The sequence below is a fragment of the Kryptolebias marmoratus genome, linkage group LG13 (genome assembly GCF_001649575.2).
Source record: "Kryptolebias marmoratus isolate JLee-2015 linkage group LG13, ASM164957v2, whole genome shotgun sequence".
NCBI lineage: Eukaryota > Metazoa > Chordata > Actinopteri > Cyprinodontiformes > Rivulidae > Kryptolebias > Kryptolebias marmoratus.
The window spans coordinates 22772229-22789811 of NC_051442.1; the positions used below are offsets into that span (position 1 = coordinate 22772229).

At 37.7% G+C, this 17583-nt stretch overlaps 1 protein-coding gene across 2 annotated transcripts in view; it reads left to right on the plus strand.

Annotated features, from left to right (window-relative positions):
- The first annotated feature begins 314 nt into the window (after positions 1 to 314).
- pcp4a (Purkinje cell protein 4a) overlaps positions 315 to 17583 on the plus strand; it is a 20060-nt gene continuing 2791 nt past the window's right edge. The window contains exons 1-3 of one of the 2 annotated variants that reach the window (XM_037979147.1): positions 315 to 412; positions 13859 to 13910; positions 16618 to 16668. In XM_037979147.1, the coding sequence (XP_037835075.1) occupies positions 404 to 412; positions 13859 to 13910; positions 16618 to 16668 (112 nt within the window). In that variant the 5' untranslated portion in view covers positions 315 to 403. Of the gene's footprint in view, positions 413 to 13855; positions 13911 to 16617; positions 16669 to 17583 lie in introns of both variants that reach the window. The other variant, XM_037979146.1, reaches the window with a different exon arrangement.

The following is a 17583-nucleotide window of genomic DNA, read 5'->3' on the forward strand; positions in this document are numbered from 1 at the left end:
AAAAATATTTTAAAAATTTAAAAGCAATTGATTTTTATTTGTTAATTTTTAGGTATTCTTTCTTTTCTTTTCAAGTTATTTCAGTGACCACTGTAGGATTTTCTTTCTGTAACGAAAGGGCACTAACAAATTTGGTCAAGTCTGTAGATGAGGTGTACTGATCATTTTGCTTTCATCGCCTCAGAAACCAAGATCAAACTTAATATGCAGTAGAAGACTGGATGGAGCTGGTGAAGGCTGTTCCTGGGCGCAGAGCTGCAAACAGGAGAGCTAAGCTCATTGGTTGTATGGAAACAGCATGAGGATGGTGGGGCTCAGCTGGTTATAAAAGGGTGTGGAGCACGCAGAGGGAAGTTTACAGCATCACTCACAGCTGGAAGACAGAGGGAGAGACAGAGCAGACATGAGTGAGGTAGGGACTGTCACTCTGTGATGCATCTCTTCTTTATATTAGTGTTGAAAATTAAAGGGAACTTACTTGATTAGTAAAAAGTTTTATGCTGGTGTAGATTTTTAGATTTAAAACTGAAAAGGCTTCTTGGATGGGAAGGGAAAACTCTTAAAAAATACATTATTAAAAGTCAAGTTGTCTTTGATTCAGCCTGCTAGTTTTACCAAGCTTTGCTTTGACTCAAATAATCACATGCATTGCTTAGTTTTCACATTTAATTATTTTGTAATTTTTAAATGTGTTTTTGCTTTGAATTTTTCCCCATTTTTAATTTTTCCGCTGCTGCTATATACATACATACACACACACACACACACATATATATATATATATATATATATATATATATATATATATATATATATATATATATATATATATATATATATATATATATATATATATATATACATTTTAGACGTATTAAAGGCCTAGCATTTCTTGAAGTAATGCATATTGCCCCCACCTTTTATGCCAGAGTTTTAAATGAAGATAATCTTCTTTTGAGAAATGAATTGAAACCATTTTGGTCACAGCTTTAAAATAACATTATGTGCAACCTTATGTCATTTTCTGAGCGATGAAAGTATATCTTGAGAATCTGTCTCAGCTACTACTACACCAAAATTTAGTTCAATATCTGTAAAACTGACTGAATTACAGCCATTGACTGAGGTAAATTAGCTGTGGAAGATTGACTCCAAAACTTAATCAGTTGTTGGTGTACATCCAGTGATAACTTTCTTAAGGTTTCATTAAAATCCACCCAGAGGTTCATAACATATTTTGCTAATAGACAAGGTTTGGCAACAAAAGTAAAAGCCAAATCCTGTAGAATTGACTGAGTTATAGCCAACTTTAGGTCTCCTAAGGCCACGTGACTTTGGCAGCCATCTTGAATTGGGTTAACTTTAAAAGTTAATCAGTTGTAACAGTCACCCTTGTAATTACTTTCTGAAAGTTTCCATAAAATACATTCAGTGATTCGTGATATATTTTGTTAATGGAAAAGACAAACACACCATGAGACAAGGGCAAAAACATTATTCCCCTTTGCTTCATATGATATAATACCACTCTTCTTGCTTTCCTCTGTTTTCTGTCAGAAACAACTGAATTAGTTGTGTGCAACATTTTTAAAGTTGTTCTGAAGTTTGAAGCGTAAACAGGAGCTACTGTCTGTTTTCTAAATAACACCAGTATCCATCAGGACATGTTGATGGTTGGTGGATACGTCTCAGCATACTATTCAAACTCAGAGCAGTGCGAACACATGCAGGGTGAAGCACGGTCGGCACTGACCTCCCTTCTCATGCATCATTTAATGGGGTCTGAGCGATCGCACCTGGCACGTGGACCGGAGAGGAGTGACGAGCGACTCATAATGTCAGAGAGGAGAGAAAGAGCAAAGATTCTTTGCTGGGGCGCAGCACATCCTTCACTCACTGAATTATTCAGAGTATTGGCAAAGCCAGAGAAATAAAACATTCTCAGTGCGCACGTGTGAACACAGACCCAAAACAGACTGTGTCACGAGTTTGTTCACCTCAAACAACTGGACTGAAGATATCGCTTGCCACCTTTCATGACAGACTTTTAGACTGAGATCATCTGAGAAAATGGTGGAGTTGTAGATGTTTTGGTCAAACCTTAATCCATTTCAACCCATTGATCACAATAGTCACTGTAAAAAAATGGCTTTATTTATAAGGCTCTAAAAATGGTATTAAGTTATTTTTCATTACGTTTTCAGTAAATACAATGTTTGGATGAAACGGGTGCCGTTTCACATGCTTAGAGTATTTTGTGGTTCCACCTTAAGAAAAGAGCTCCCTCAAAGCTCCCAAACAAAAGGTTAGTAAAGTAGGTTAAAAAAAACATAGGGGTACATGACATTATCTCATCACAATTATAACAGGGTTTAAAACACACTTTTTCATCTTCTTTTCCACATTGTTTTAAGAGTCTTGAATATTCCAGATGGTTACCAATGGCACATGATTGATATTTTTATGTCTGGGAAAAACTGGTATTAAATGGGTTAAAGCTAACATTTTGCATGATTTCATATAGTATCACAAGATGTCATGCTCAGAGTTTGTGTTGTGTATGTCTCTCAGCTACTACCACATCAAATCTTAATTTAATATCTGTAAAACTGACAGAGTTATAGTCATTTCTGTCTTGGCTAGTATGTTGTGGCAGCCATCTTAAAATGAACTGACTTTATTCAGCTGTAGATGTACAGCCCGTGATTGCTTTCTGCAGGTTTCATTACATTCGTTTAGTGGTTCACGAGATATTTTGGTAACAGACACATAAACACGCACACACACAGCGATAAACATTATAGTTCTCCTTCGCTTTTCTGTGGTGGGCAATACAGACACACCATGTAGCTCTGCGTTAATCTTTCTCCTGCTATGTACAGTCTCCCCTTCGCTACAGAGAGTAACCCATAAATAGATGGCTGTCAAAATTGTTTCAGGATACATCTTGATCAATTTTCCTGCAACATATTAAATAGACATGAAGACCATCTGTCCCTTCAGCTTTTACAAATCTTTTATGGAACTGCAGAGGCTTTTTATGTGTTTTCATACCAACACACACAATCCTGCCTTATTTTCAGCTTCTCTTCTTCCCTCTGTTATGCTGTTTAAAAAGGGAAGTTCAAAGAGTTTTATAAATAAGACATCACGCAGGAAAAGACAGGCGATTTAGTTTAGTTTCTACTCAGTGATGGATTCAAAGTCTAGAAGGAGCCAGCAGTGCTTCTTTGTTGAATAATTAAATAAAAATCAATGCTTCATCTACTTTTTTTAACCTTTCCTTTGTTCAGTTTTTCTGAAAGTTTTAGAACTAATTACACTGAACGAAAATATATAGATGCTGATTAGACAGCATGATAATTGCACAGGTATCCACAATAAAAGGCCACTCTAAAATGTTTACTTTTACTGTATGGTGGTGGTGGTGGTGGGGGGGGGGGGGCAACCATGGCAACCATGGACCACCTGGAAGTCATTCACAACATATACTCTGAGTGATAACAGATCACATAACATATCACAATACTGAGTGAGATGGCACATAATGTTATTTTCAAGCTTTAACCAAAACATCTTTAATTTTGTCATTTTTCAACACAAGATGATCTTAGTTTAAAACTCTGGTATGAAAGGTGGCAGGCATTCCTTCAAAAAATAAGTTTTTAAAAGTCCTGTTGTTTCCCTCTGTGCTGTGAATCTCGTTGCCACCGTGGTTTGTCATTAACAGATGCCGTTAATTGTTGCATGCCAGAATTTGAAACATTAAGCCCAGGACTTTTTGTGTGTTTGTACGTTTCTTGTGCTGCCCAGTAATGTGCTGTTCTTAGGCGTTTAAACTCAGCATTTCAGATTTTCAAGTAAAGAAAATACTTTTTTATACTGAAGTTACTCTTTAGGGGACCTGTAAGGTCAGTGTCAGGTAACACCATTGGTTACTGTTTGAGCCAAAGTGAAATTAATGGAAGACAACCGAGCAGGACACCAAATAATAACAAAGTCAGATTGGAATTTTTTCCAAGATTCAATAATCAAAATTGTAAAACAAAAAAGCTGACATGACAGCTGACAACAACAACAACAAAAAACACAAAGGCAAAAAGCCATCTAGGCATCTAGACCCACAGTCTGACACAAAGAGTTCAGGCTGATGCCCCAGGGCGTGTCCAGACAAAGGCGACAGAAGTGACACGATCCTCTCTGACTCAAAGACAGGAGTGGGAGAGGGGTCGTCCTTGACCCTCTTGGAAGCAGACACCTGAAAAGCAATGACAGACAGGAAGCCCTTGAGGACTAGAGACTGGAAAGGAGACCTGGAAATCTTGAGGACCGGAGACTCGGAGGTCTCGAAGAGCAAAGATTTAGGGCTCTGCCGTACTCCATAAGGAGTCAAGAAGTCTGTTCGTGGTCATGTGGTTGTGAGACGATTGTTTTTGCATACACCTTTCATAGTCCATGAGACACTCAGCTCAGAGCTCCTCCCTCCACCTACATTGGTAAAACAAGTTTTCTTCCCACTGGCTTCCTAACTCTCCTGTTCTTGTACAGATTTTTGTTTCCCTTACCGTAACAAGTTGTCGACCGTTTAAGAAGCTGTAGGCTGTGATTGGCTGTCGCTCTTCATGAAAACTGAGACAATGACCATTTTGGAGACTGAGACGAGGTGTCGATTCTCTTAAAAACTGAAGACTGGAATGAAGTGCTGACCCTGTTCTAGATTGAAGGCGGTGAGGAGACATCTGCATCTGGTGGGACACTCTCTGTGATGTGAGAGGCACTAGCATTTGGTGGGGCCCTTTCAAGTGTGGAGGCGTTGACAGGACCCTCTAGGGGGGAAAAAGAGGCATCAACATCCGGGCAGCTGGCAAGGTTGAGTGTGGCCTTAGCACAAGTGGTGGTTTCTCCCTCCGGTCGGGAACAACCTGCAGCTGACAAGTTTTTACAGAGCTGGGAGTCTCTTTTATTGAGTCTACCATTTTGTCTTGATTTGTTCTAATTAGCACCAGGAATGCAAACCAGAACTAAGTTTTTATAATCAAATTTCAAAAACAAAGAAGCTGACAAAATTACAAAAAAGACGAAGGAACAAAAGTACACGAGGAGTACACGTGGAACGAGCTGGAGAACAAACAGTAAACTAAAGAGTGAGTGGGAGCAAGAAATATAAGTAGGCGAGGAGGAATGAGAGTGACTGACAGCTGAGGCTAATGAACATGAGACATGAGGAGCAGGTGAGAATCATAGCTGAAGGTAAGAATGACTGAGAAAAAGAATGGACAATGACTCAGGTAAACACAGAGGAATTCAACTAAGCACAAGGAATTTCAAAATAACAACGTGAGAAAATAACAAAGAACTGACCAAATAATCTCCAAAACAAAACACAAAAACCTCAGGCTCATGGCACAATGCAGAAAATACATTGCTGTTTGAAGCAGCCAATTGTGCATCTTTATTTTCCTTGGTAACTGATTAAATATCAACAGGCATTGCCAATTTTCAATAAGTAGCCAATATTAAATGATTGAAATAAGCCAGCCAATTATTCTATCTCTATCTTTAGTTTTCTGTGATTTGTTGTGAGGCGTAAACATTGACTCCTAACATGCCTAAAACACTGAATAGAGATTAACTTTGATTAAATCTGTAATTCATCTAAACCATCAGGCTTTGCTGGTGCCTTTCCTTTCTCTAATCTGTTCTTCAGGTAATCCTGCCATCAGTCAGAGTGGAGTGGGATGTGTAAAGTCAACTAAAACAGAGCGCATTACACTCAGACGTAGTCAGGAACACGGTTATCAGCTTTTGGAATGAATTTTACTGGTAAATTTAGTTTAGAAAATAATGTCTGCTTAATCTACAATACATAACAGGTATGCGTGGTCTTGCTGGGTTGTTACAAAAGTACTTCACTACTTCTGATGCAGGGCAGTGGAAATCAGACATGTTACTGAATGTGTATTATCATATAAAAATTTATAAAAAAAAAAAAAAAAAGATTAAGCGGAGATTATTCCAGTGTGGATGAGGGTTTGTACTAAGGTGTTTGTCTTTAGTTTACTAATCGAGCCCTTACAGTGCCTCTGTTCCTGTTTGACCTGGTTCTGAATAAAAGAATTAATTTCTCCAAGAAGTCGCAGTAAAACAGACCCCAAATTGAAACCTATGTGCTTTAAGAGCTAATAAACAAGAATGAAATGACGTTTGCTGAAGTCAAGGTAACTTCAATATTTTAGAGCATTATTAAAAGTTGACAGCAACCCACAGACCTTACTGATGGTTTTGTAAATTTTCATTATTCAATAAAACCAAAATACAATTGCATCATTTAAAACTGTCAATACAAATCTAAATTTGTAGCTAAAATGTCAGTGTGACTTATTGAATTGATGGGTTGTATTTGAATCCACCATTGCATCAATATCACATCTACATGGTGGCCATAAAAAACTGTGTAGAAGCACAACAATTTTTTTTTTTAAAGTAGTCAGAAGCACAGATAGCATGACTGCTATTTTTTCTAAGCTGAAGGCCCTGCTCCAAATGTTAAAACAGGAAAAATAATACTGGATCAGTTGTAGAAACTTTATCTGGAAGCATTTGTCTGTATTGGATGGGATCGTCTTCTTCTGAAGAAAAAGCCTCAGATTGTCACTGTATAATTTGCACCCTTAAGAAATTATATGCAATTCCATAAAGGAAGACCTTTCAACATTTACACATTTCAAGCCGGTTCATTCTGCAATATTCAGGGATTACCTTAAAAAAGGAAATAAAATTGGAACATAAAATATCATATCATATGTGTGCAGAGCATAGATACACTTTGTTAATGTCGATGGTACTGAAGCTGCTGAATGTATCAGTCTTTTTAAAGATGACTCAACTTTTCTTTAATAACTCCGTTTTATGTAAGGTTTGCTTCAGGTTATCATACTATTAGAACCTTATGACCCATGTCTACACCTCCATGTAAGCTCTTTCTGAGAGTGCTGGGATTTGTAAGTTGTCTTCAGATTCTTTGTCCAAAATATGACATTAAAGGCTTTTTAAGTTGCACCTTTTTGAAAAAAAGAAGTATATTTTTAACTTTTTGTTTGCGTTGTAACTGTGCATGACACAGTTCTAAAACCTTGTTTATTTGCTTTTTGCTTTTTTTATTGAGTGATGTTGGTCATCAGTCAGAGGTCCAGTTGCCGTCCCTGTTTCCAGTCTGCTGATGCTGTCGCTGCGCCGGAGCTGGGATGGTGCTGGGATCGGCTGACTGACCTAGTTCTGCATTCTGCTTGTTAAATTGTTAAAAGATCCTGAGTGCAGCATGGTCTCTCTGGGGAGTCCGAGCTGCCAAAGAACCAAAAATAGCCACCTCACACAGACAGACAAGTCCTTCTAGAGTTCTAGGGAAAAGGAATGAAAACACAAAACAAATCTTCCACATGTTGCAGATTCTTTGATGAGCTAACATCCTTAAACAGCTCCAATCGACAAAATTTCAAAGCTGTTTGTGAAAACATTGTCTTAAATATTACAACTCTTTAACACAGAAATCCTGTCCCCTATGTCATTGTTTTAAATTCAAAGTTATTAGTTTTTCATTCACTTTCATCTGTCACCCACAACATGGGCACACAGACTGTTTCTTCATGTTATACATTCAACAACAGACATGGCAACTTCAATTGATTGTTAAAACGTAGCTTTAGTTTCATTAAACAGTCACAGTGTTTTTGCAGATGATGCTGATCATGAAGATGTCCTCTGCTCACACACAGACATACAGTCAGAGGACGTATGAGATGATCTGAGCCGGTCCTCAACAACAAATCAGAGTTTTACAAAAACAAAACTACCAAAACTGAGACTGTGAAAAAAAACAGGAAACAAAAATCTGTTGTTTTTTTTTACCACCTGTGTTCAGGAGCAGCAACACTTTCTCTGTCACGACCTTGACGTTTTTCATCACGTGGATTCTGCTTGATACAGACGTGTAGAACAAACAAGTATATAGGAAAGAAGTGTATTAACTCATCAAAACACAAACCAGGGACCATTTCTTGCTAAGAAACATGATTAAGAGGGGTTTAAAGGCCAGATTAAAGGCCAGCAGGGGGTTCAGGAAAATGTCAGGCAGCTGCTCTATGGGATCAGAGGGAAGCCAACACACTCAACAGAAACCTAACAAAACTAGCGTTCATTCATCCATCTATCCATTTCCTTCATCTGCCTTTCCATGCAGGGTCGTGGGGGATTTGGTGCCTCTCTCCGGCGGTAAAGTCGACATGCAAGTGTTCTGAAAGAAGGGAGGATCAGAGATTTACCTGTTGTGTGGTTAAGGTGTCTCAAATAAACATTTCAAGTACATCAAGTGCAGTTTAAATACTTTCGCTCTGAGCTAAAACAATAGGTTGTGGTTATATTTTTACATGTAAGGACCAAGAGGTGTGTTTTTTCCCCTTTGACACCAGAACATTTCTGTCAAAACCTGTTCAGCCTGACCAAAGCTGTAGAGCTATAATTAAAACTACTTTAAAATATAATAAGAAAGTTGCGCAACCACTGATTAGATGAACAGAACTAGACCTCAAACAGGTTAATATATCAACCAGTATCAGCTAGCTGACAGTGTGATGGTGTTTGATAACATATTAAAGCTAGCACGGCTAAGTTTAGACAAGTTTTATTTTCTTGTGTTGTTTTGTCTGGTTTGACTGGAAGGCACTTTGGTCAAGATGAGTTGTTTTAAATGTGCTTTCTGAATAAAACTGGCATTGAGATTTTTGCATATTGTCATTAAATCGGGTGTTTGTCTTATTGAAGATGATGTAGTGAGATAAAATCAAAAAGGAAGAGTACTTTGGTTCAGACTGGGCTTCCGTGTAAAATGGCTACATTTCATGAGGTTACTGAAACGGTTCACAGCTACACTAAGTAAAAATTAAAAAAAATAAAAAAATAAAAAATTGGCGTAGTGTTGTGGTTCGAACCCGGGTGGCACAGTGGTGTAGTGGTTAGAGCTGTGGCCTCCCAACATGAAGGTTGCAGGATAGCTTCCCGACCTGGGGCCTTTCTGGGTGTAGTTTGCATGCTCTCCCTGTGCACACGTGGGTTTACTCTGGGTACTCTGGTTTCCTCCCACAGACCAAAAACATGCATGTTAGATTAATTGATGGCTCTAAAATTGTCCCTAGGTGTGAATGGTTGTTTGTCTCGTTTGTCTATATGTAGCCCTGCGATGGACTTGCGACCTGTCCAGAGTGTCCCTCGCCTTTTGCACAGTGACTGCTGGGGAGCTCCCTGCGACCCGAAATGGAGAAGCGGGTAAAGAAAATGGATGAATGGGTTCGAACCCATGGTTCCCAGTGCACCTCGTAAAGCACTGAGCTAAATTACCAGACAGAATTATAGGGGGGAAATGTGACATAAGAAGAAGGTTTCCCTTCCAAAGGTCAAAGTTCCAGAATTCAAGCTGGTATTCAAATATAGCATTTCACCACACTGACCTTACAGCTATGAACGTGTCTTCTTCGTTTCTATTATGGCAGATCGCAAACAACTTCAAGGTGCACACCTACTGTACACGAGTGAGTAGCAAAATTCACTCACATCCATTAAATCTTCTTTTTAAATTCTGTATCATAAAGATAAATAAATAATGCTTTCCTTACTGTATAAATATCCTCTATGTTTCAGTTCACAATATTCATTTAAGTCTCCATTCCTGCCCTTCTTACTATTTTCCTCAGTCTCTCCCTTTCAGGCTCATATATTTCACAATTCATCAGTACATGTTCAACATTTTATTTCCCTCCACATCCATTACATTTGTCATTATTTTTCCTCCCAATTAAACATAAAATGTCATTTAGATGGGTATGACCTTTCCTTAATCTCATCATTAATATTTCTTCCCTTCTGTTTGTCTCTCTAATACTTTTAACTAACACTGACTTTTGTATTTTATATAAATACCTCCCTTTCTCATCTTCATTCCACCTTTTTTGCCATATTTCTTTTTCTTTACTCTTTAGAATTGATTTACCTTCTCCTTTCCCAAGAGGAACTGTAACTGTTATCGCCCCCTCCAAAGCCCTTTTAGCTAATTTGTCTGCAGTTTCATTGCCTTTAACTCCTGCTGGTACCCAACAGAACCGAATATTAATCCCACCTCTGGGTAACCTAAACAAAATGTACTGAATTTCTAATACTAAGTATTTCCTGTTATTTCCTTTTCCCTGGATACTCTCTTTTACTGCTTTGGAATCTGTGCACACCACCACCCTGTCTGGTCGAACCTCCTCTACCCACTGCAAGCTTAATATGACTGCCACCACCTCAGCTGGAAAAACAGATAGTTGGTCTGATAAGTGTTTGGAAACATATATTTTAAACTCTGGAATAAATAGTCCTATTTCCACACACCCTTTTCTGTTCTTAGAGCCATCAGTGTATATTTTAAGGTAACTGAAATGTGAGTTTTGAAGGTATAGATCTGTTTTTACCCCTACTTCATTTAGATTCCAATCATTTTTTATTTTATGAAGTCTCATGTTCATATTTACCTCAGGATAAAGCCATGGAAGAATAGCACTGATTGGATTAAAAAGAGCTATTTTGTTTATCCTCTAATCCACACAAATACAACCCCTCTCCAGTGCGTCTCTGTTTAATGTCCGGATGGAAACTCTCAACGTTGGATGAATGAATGTAACTGTCCACAACTATAATAAAACAGAAAGTTCAGAAGAATAGAACGAAGAGCACTTTTAAATAAAGACTGATGATAAGGTGTTGATCAAAGTGATTTTTTATAATAACAGTAAAAGCAGAACAAAACAAAACAATAAAAGCAGATTCACACTATTTCTGTGTCCATCAATAAAGGTGCGGACAGCTCTGTGGGACACAACAAGAGCCTAATGAAGAACCCAGGGAGAGGGAAAGCGCTAATAAAGCCATGGCTGTTCTACTCAGAGCTAATTTGCAAGGACATATAGAAAAGGAAGAGCTTATTCGTCATTACAAGCAGAGGATGAGCAGATTAAAACTCAGAGTTCAAATAGAAAAAGGCCACTTAGGTTAAATAGGTTAAATATCACAATAATAATAAATCTGTAGGCTATCAACTTTAAACCCATCAAAGTCTTGATGTGCATCTTATCATCTGAGAGCAGATTGTGTTATCAACACATAAATCCAGTCTTTCTGATCTGCAGCTAGAATTAAAATGTGAGCTAGGATCTTTAGATGTGGACGTACTAATCTACACAGGCATATTTACCAAAGACAAATCTCCTGTCAAACCAGGACTTTACTTGAAATCTCGTAATATTGTCTGGTTTTTGGTAAACGTCTTTCAGGAAAGGGTTACACATGTTGCTTTGCTACTCTTAAATGGGTCCTAAATAAACGTTACGTGAAACAGCCTGCAGAAATATATTTAAATGCCTTTAGGCAGCAGGAGAGGGGGTAACACTGTAACACAGTAGGATAACACTGTGGGAAACTGCTAGATAATTTAACAGAGCATTTACAGTCCAGGGAGAAAATTAGATAGGCTGGGTAATAAAACTAAATCAACAAACTTGTGACATATTTTATTAACAGTTTAAACTTAATGAGCTGATGGCAAAAATAAAATAATGTAAGTGGTTCAAACAAAGAAGTGATGGAGAATTAGCAGAAATATCGCCTCCACCCTTAAAGCTGATCTGATATAGGTTCACTGATTTATATGTGATATCAGGTGACTGCAAAGCACCGTGGGAGTTTACGCTCTGGTTCTGATATGATGTTGCAGTGTTCGGTGTCAAATCAGAAGAACTCCTGTCCACTTTATGGACGAAGTGGGGAGATATTTAGCCTTTGTTGCATGTTTAATGACATTATCACTGCTAAATCTTGTCTCAAATATTCATGTTTCAACACGGAGAAACATGTACTGTACCCGGGATTGTAAAAAAAGTCTAGAGTTGGTGACCTTATTGAAAAATATTTGGACCAAATGTGACTTTAATCTTCAGGGCACACATACAGGACACATCAGCTTTTGGATTTTGCTTTGTTTCAGAGCTCTTTATCACAAAACCATGTCGTCTTCACTGCTGTCCAACTTCAGCTGAGACCCAATTAACTTAATTAGTTGCAAAATGCCCCACTGGGTGGTTATTTGCACCACTTACTTCTACAGCCTTTTGTTGCCCCTGTGCCAACTTTTGTTGCTGCCACCAAATTCTAAATTTCTTTTTTTAATTCTAAAAAAAGTATAATTATTTTTAGTTTAAACATTCAATGTTTACCATGTTCTATTGTGAATAAAATATGAGTTTAAGAAATTCGCAGATCATTGCATTCTATTTTTATTTTTTGGATCTGCAGTTGTAAATCCTTAAAAGTTAAAAATTAATATGATAGTCATTAACAGTTCAAGCTGCCCACAAAACAGTTCATTTTTAATCTGAAATCAGCATAATATTTCATTTCGGATGTTAATGACAAAACAATTTCTGCAAAAATTAGTTAATAATGGATAGCCAATGCAATGCAAGAGAGTTGTGAGGGTCAGGTGGCTATAGCTCATGTGAAACTGTAAACATATACTGAGCAGCATCTTGTATAGGTAATGACAGATCTTAAACCATATCTTCGAACTTGCATCTGTTCCTCCTGTGTACTTTGGGGTTAGCTGTGGTCCATGTGCTGTGGAAAGCCTGACAGAAAGCATGGTGTGGGGGAGGGCAATGAAATGTGTGAAATGAAAGAAGGAGCCTGCAGAAGGTGTGGTTATTGATTTAAGTTTTTGGGTGCAAGTCTTGTTCTTTTTTTTTTGTTTGAACTGCATCTGCACAGAGCCCTGAGGCAACCACTCAGATGTTATTGTTGCTCAGCTCCTGGACGTCTCCTCTTGCTGTTTGGCTCAGAGCTTGCTTGTGATGGCTGCAGGTGTGATGTACGGCACCATCACAGCTCCAGTCCTACCCCACTGAAAACTGAAGCATAAGGAAGCAGATGAGAGTCAGCATGATGCAAGGACGTCACAGACTACCTTTGATTTTTGTGCATAAACTCTAAAACAGATGGCTGCACTGCCAAATGAGTTTCTTTTCCGCTGGCTCTTGTGACGGTGTGAGGGGCACTGGGAGGAAGATGGGGTTGTTTTGCTTTGTTTCAGCTCGACTTACACACATCAAATGTGCTTTGACATTTAAAATTCATCAAAGATACGAAAAAATCCATATTTACCTGACAAACTTGGTGAAATAACAGATGAACTCTACTGAGCAGAATTTAGAAAATACAATGTGCTTTAAATCAAATTCGACCCAAATGTGCATAAAGTGTCCAACTGTAAGTATGGAGTATGTGTTGTGAAGGGCTGTCAGCTATGACCACTACACAATCACTGGATGTACATCCACAACTAATTGACTTTTGGAGTCAACCCAGTTCAATAGCTAATCAATATGAGCAAACACTAAAATGGCTATAACTCAGACAGCTTTATAGACACCAAGATAAAATTTGTTGTGGTAGTAGATGTGAGTCATTCAAGTGCTAACAAATCACAAAACCTCATTGTTTAAAACTTTGGCATGCAAAGCAACTGGCCATATGCTACTGTCATTAAAATATTTAGTTTTCTATTATCACATTTTTGTGTAACAATTTTTGAGTGACATATCTGCCCATGCCTGGAAACTGAACTAAGTCTAACTAAGTGCTGATTTGTTTATGCTTTCAGTAAATCTGGTGAAATAAACATAAAGAACTTAATGTGTGAACAGCAGAAATTATATTTTTAGTATGTCTCCAATCAAAAGTTTTTTTTCTCCTCTACATTTAACTTTTTTATGTTTAGCAGAAACGGACATCTGGAGCAGCGACTGGAAACATCAAACCATCTACTGACCAAGGTATTTCCAAAGCACCTAGATTAAGTAAGGGTGCCAATGCATACACATTTAAGCACATTTATTAGTATTTTGTTCAGATTTTTTCTTGTATCTTATCCCACAGTTTTGAAATAAGACGATATTGCACAAAATTGACAAAAAGCAAGAAAAAAAAAAACTTGAGTTCAATGGGATTTTGGCAAAACATGAAAAAACCCAGCCCTCTATTAAGCGCTATAGCTCAGGGAAACTTTACAGTAGAAACACAATTAAAAGTGCCAACAGGTCACAGAACATTGAATTTTAGATTAGATTCAGCTTTATTGTCATTGCACATCAGGTCCAAGGCAACAAAATTCTGATTGGTTGTGCATCTCTGGTCTGTGGGCCATTACATAAAGTATCCCAGTCCACCACCAACAAGCCGTTCATTAAAGCTACATGGGCAGTAACGTCCAATACAATGTGATGTGTCAGCTTTTAATCACGATACGATCCAATTCAATGAGTTATAATTCAATAAATGGTGACAGCATTCTGACAATCACATGATAAGACTTTATTACAAATATGATGTAATTTTTCCCATAAAATGTCAAGGTAGTATCTAATTTTCTAATTATCACACTAGTTTTTTTTTTTCCTCACCAACAGTTTATATAAAGACCAACTTTGTAAACTGGACTGTTATGGTTGGTATCATAATGTAATGTAAAAAATATAAAAGAAAAATTGTTCTCAAAGTGTTTGCAGAATCATTTGAAATTCATGACTGGTAGTCGGTTCATGTCTACCATGCAGAATATGCAAAGGCTCATTTATAAAGAACACACACCAGTGAGTGGATTTTTCACATCCATAACTGAGGTATGAGCAATGAGAATCAACCTGACATTTGCTCAGTTGTTTGCAGAATTACCAGATGCCAACTAAGCTGTTAAAGAAGCTCATATGTCTTCATGTATATAAACTCACGGTTGGGTGAATGTACTTGTCTGAACCAATTGACATTATAAATCCTTCAGTTACTTTTCTCGCCTCTCACTTTTATTAAATTAGATTTCATGGCAGCCTATGACAGAATACACTGAGGAAACACTGAATGTATTTTTCTCTACTTCTTCAAGTCCACTTTAACCTCACAAAGTGGATGCAGCAGGTTAAAAGCAGCCCAGTCACAGCCAGGGCCCCAGCTACCACCGAGGACACCGAGGTCCGGACCTCAGTATTTTTCTGCTGTGTATATTATAAAAAAAATTAATCCAAACAACGCTTTTGAATGGTGTGGTTCTCTGTGTAGCTCCACCAGTTTACTGTAGGAGGTGCTGCAACTGTGTGCAGCTGCAGCCAAACTCAATGTCTACGAAGAAGAGCGCAGCTTTGCTACCTTACTGCTAAAATAAAGACCAGAAGAAGAAGAGCGCCACTTATGGTGAAACACAACCCAAGTAACTTGCTAAAAATATTCTCCTTCAATTCCATGAAGCTGAAGTTGGTTCCGATTGCAGCTTCCGATTCCGAAAATGGCTGAAGGACGATTCCACCTAATTTTTCACTACCTTCAGCATCTTTAATCTACTCTAGTTAAAAAACCACAACACCTAGACACTTCAAATCTGGACCAAATTATTCTGCACTGATTGCAGAACATTTAAAACCAAGTGTGTGATCTGTGAAACCTTCATCTGATTCCTGAAACCTAATAAAGGGCGACTTCAGCACTTTTTTTGCATCCGGACCACACCAGTGGTGGTCCAGCTCCAAAACTACAACATCTCACTGGTATTTGATAAAAAGGTAACATCTATGCTAAAATCTTGTGTTCTGAATGTGTTTCTGCAGTGTGAACAATCAACATTCATATAAACTAATTCATGTCAGAGGACTCAGGGCATGGTTGTGCCCTGAGTCCTCTGTTGCTTAAGATGACATCGGGCCCCATGAATTTACAAACACACACGTCATATACACATTCAAGTCACTTGTTTTAAATAAATGCTTCTATTTTAATTAAGTTTTGGTCATTGTAACTGATGTGCAGGGGGATAATGAGTGGTTGACCTCAGTATTTTTTAAAGTCTGGCTACGGCCCTGGTCACAGCTAAATGGCTTCCTAACCTCGGTTTGGCAAATAAAACATCTCCTGTAGACCATGTCCAGTTCTCTCTGGAGATGCTGATTACCCTGTAAAGACTTGTGTTAAAATTGGTTTGTTTCAGCTATTAAGAAGTGCACAACAAGTCAAACTGGGTCCAGAAGGAACCATCCCAGATGTGGGGTTTTGGAAAGTTTAATTGAATTTAACTAAAGCATGTATAGCATTCATTTCACATTTTCTTCTTCTTCTGATTCTTCTTCTTCTAATATTCACTTTGTTTCAGCTTAAGAAGGGTAAAAAATCATCTTGAATTAGCATAACTCCCTGAATCATATTGACATGAGATGACATGTTTAAAAATAACCAGATCATTTGGAGTAATTACTATTGTATGCACAAATATTTTAGTGTATTGTACAAAGAAACAAAAACCCCAAAAACCTTCCAGTAAAGCAGAAAAATGGACTCAGCTGTTTGAGCTATCAAACAATAATGTTGTGTGACTGATTAGTATCTTCCCAAATAGGACAGAAAAAATCCCTTTATGAAGAGGAGCTCTCTCCATTTCCCTCTAACCAATGTGCACTGTGTCACTTGTTTATGATTTCCCCTCATGTTATTTCTTGCCAGGACTACTATTCCTGCAACCACAAGCAACTTATCAGATGTCGCCACCTTCTGGTAACACCTTTACTGTTCACTTCAGATCAGTTCATGTCATATGTATGCATGTTAGTATGTATGTGCATATGTTACATCCATACTTATTTATTTACTTACATAAATACATACAAAATTATATGAATGTTTTAATGTAAGTAGGTAAGTGTTATATGTTCTCATCATTTTATGTACCCATGCAGTGCTGAAATTTGTTCTCTGCATTTGACTTATCACACATGTGAGATTCACACAAGCAGAGCAGCGGACAACTATTTAATGTTTATGTATGTACATATGTAAACAAGTATCTCATAAACCACTGGTCAAATTTCAATAAAACATTCAGAAATTTATTATTGGATGAACTGTACATCTCCAATTGATTGACTTTTGGATTCAACCTAATTCGAGGCTACAGCTCATAGCCAAAACAAAACTGCCTCTAATTTAGTCATATTTACAGACGTGTACTCCGATGCTCCAATGCATACTCCAACTCCATCATTTTTGTTGTTTAAACTTAGGCATGTAATGTCTTATGCAGTATACATTCCCTCAATGGATGTTATTTTGATTCTATAATAGTTTAGGCAAACACAATTATGTTCTGCCTCCTTTTGTCATGAGATAGTTGCTCTGACCAGTTTAATTTAGGACAGGTTGCTTTTTTAACACATGAATCATTACCATAATAAACTATTCCAACACAGCCAATCTTCATTGGTTTATGAAGTCCTACTATGGTATGAAAATTGTCATGTGTCTGGGTTTTGTTCTGTTTTGATTTAGGGTTTTCTTGTATTTGCTGTTTTTTGTCCTTGTCTTGGTATTGTTTTGTCTTCTTTATGCTTTGGTTCTGTTTTGTCATCATTCACCTGTCCTCTGCTCAGCAGTTTTCTGGTTTCCTGTCACACCCATCTCCAGCTGTCTTCA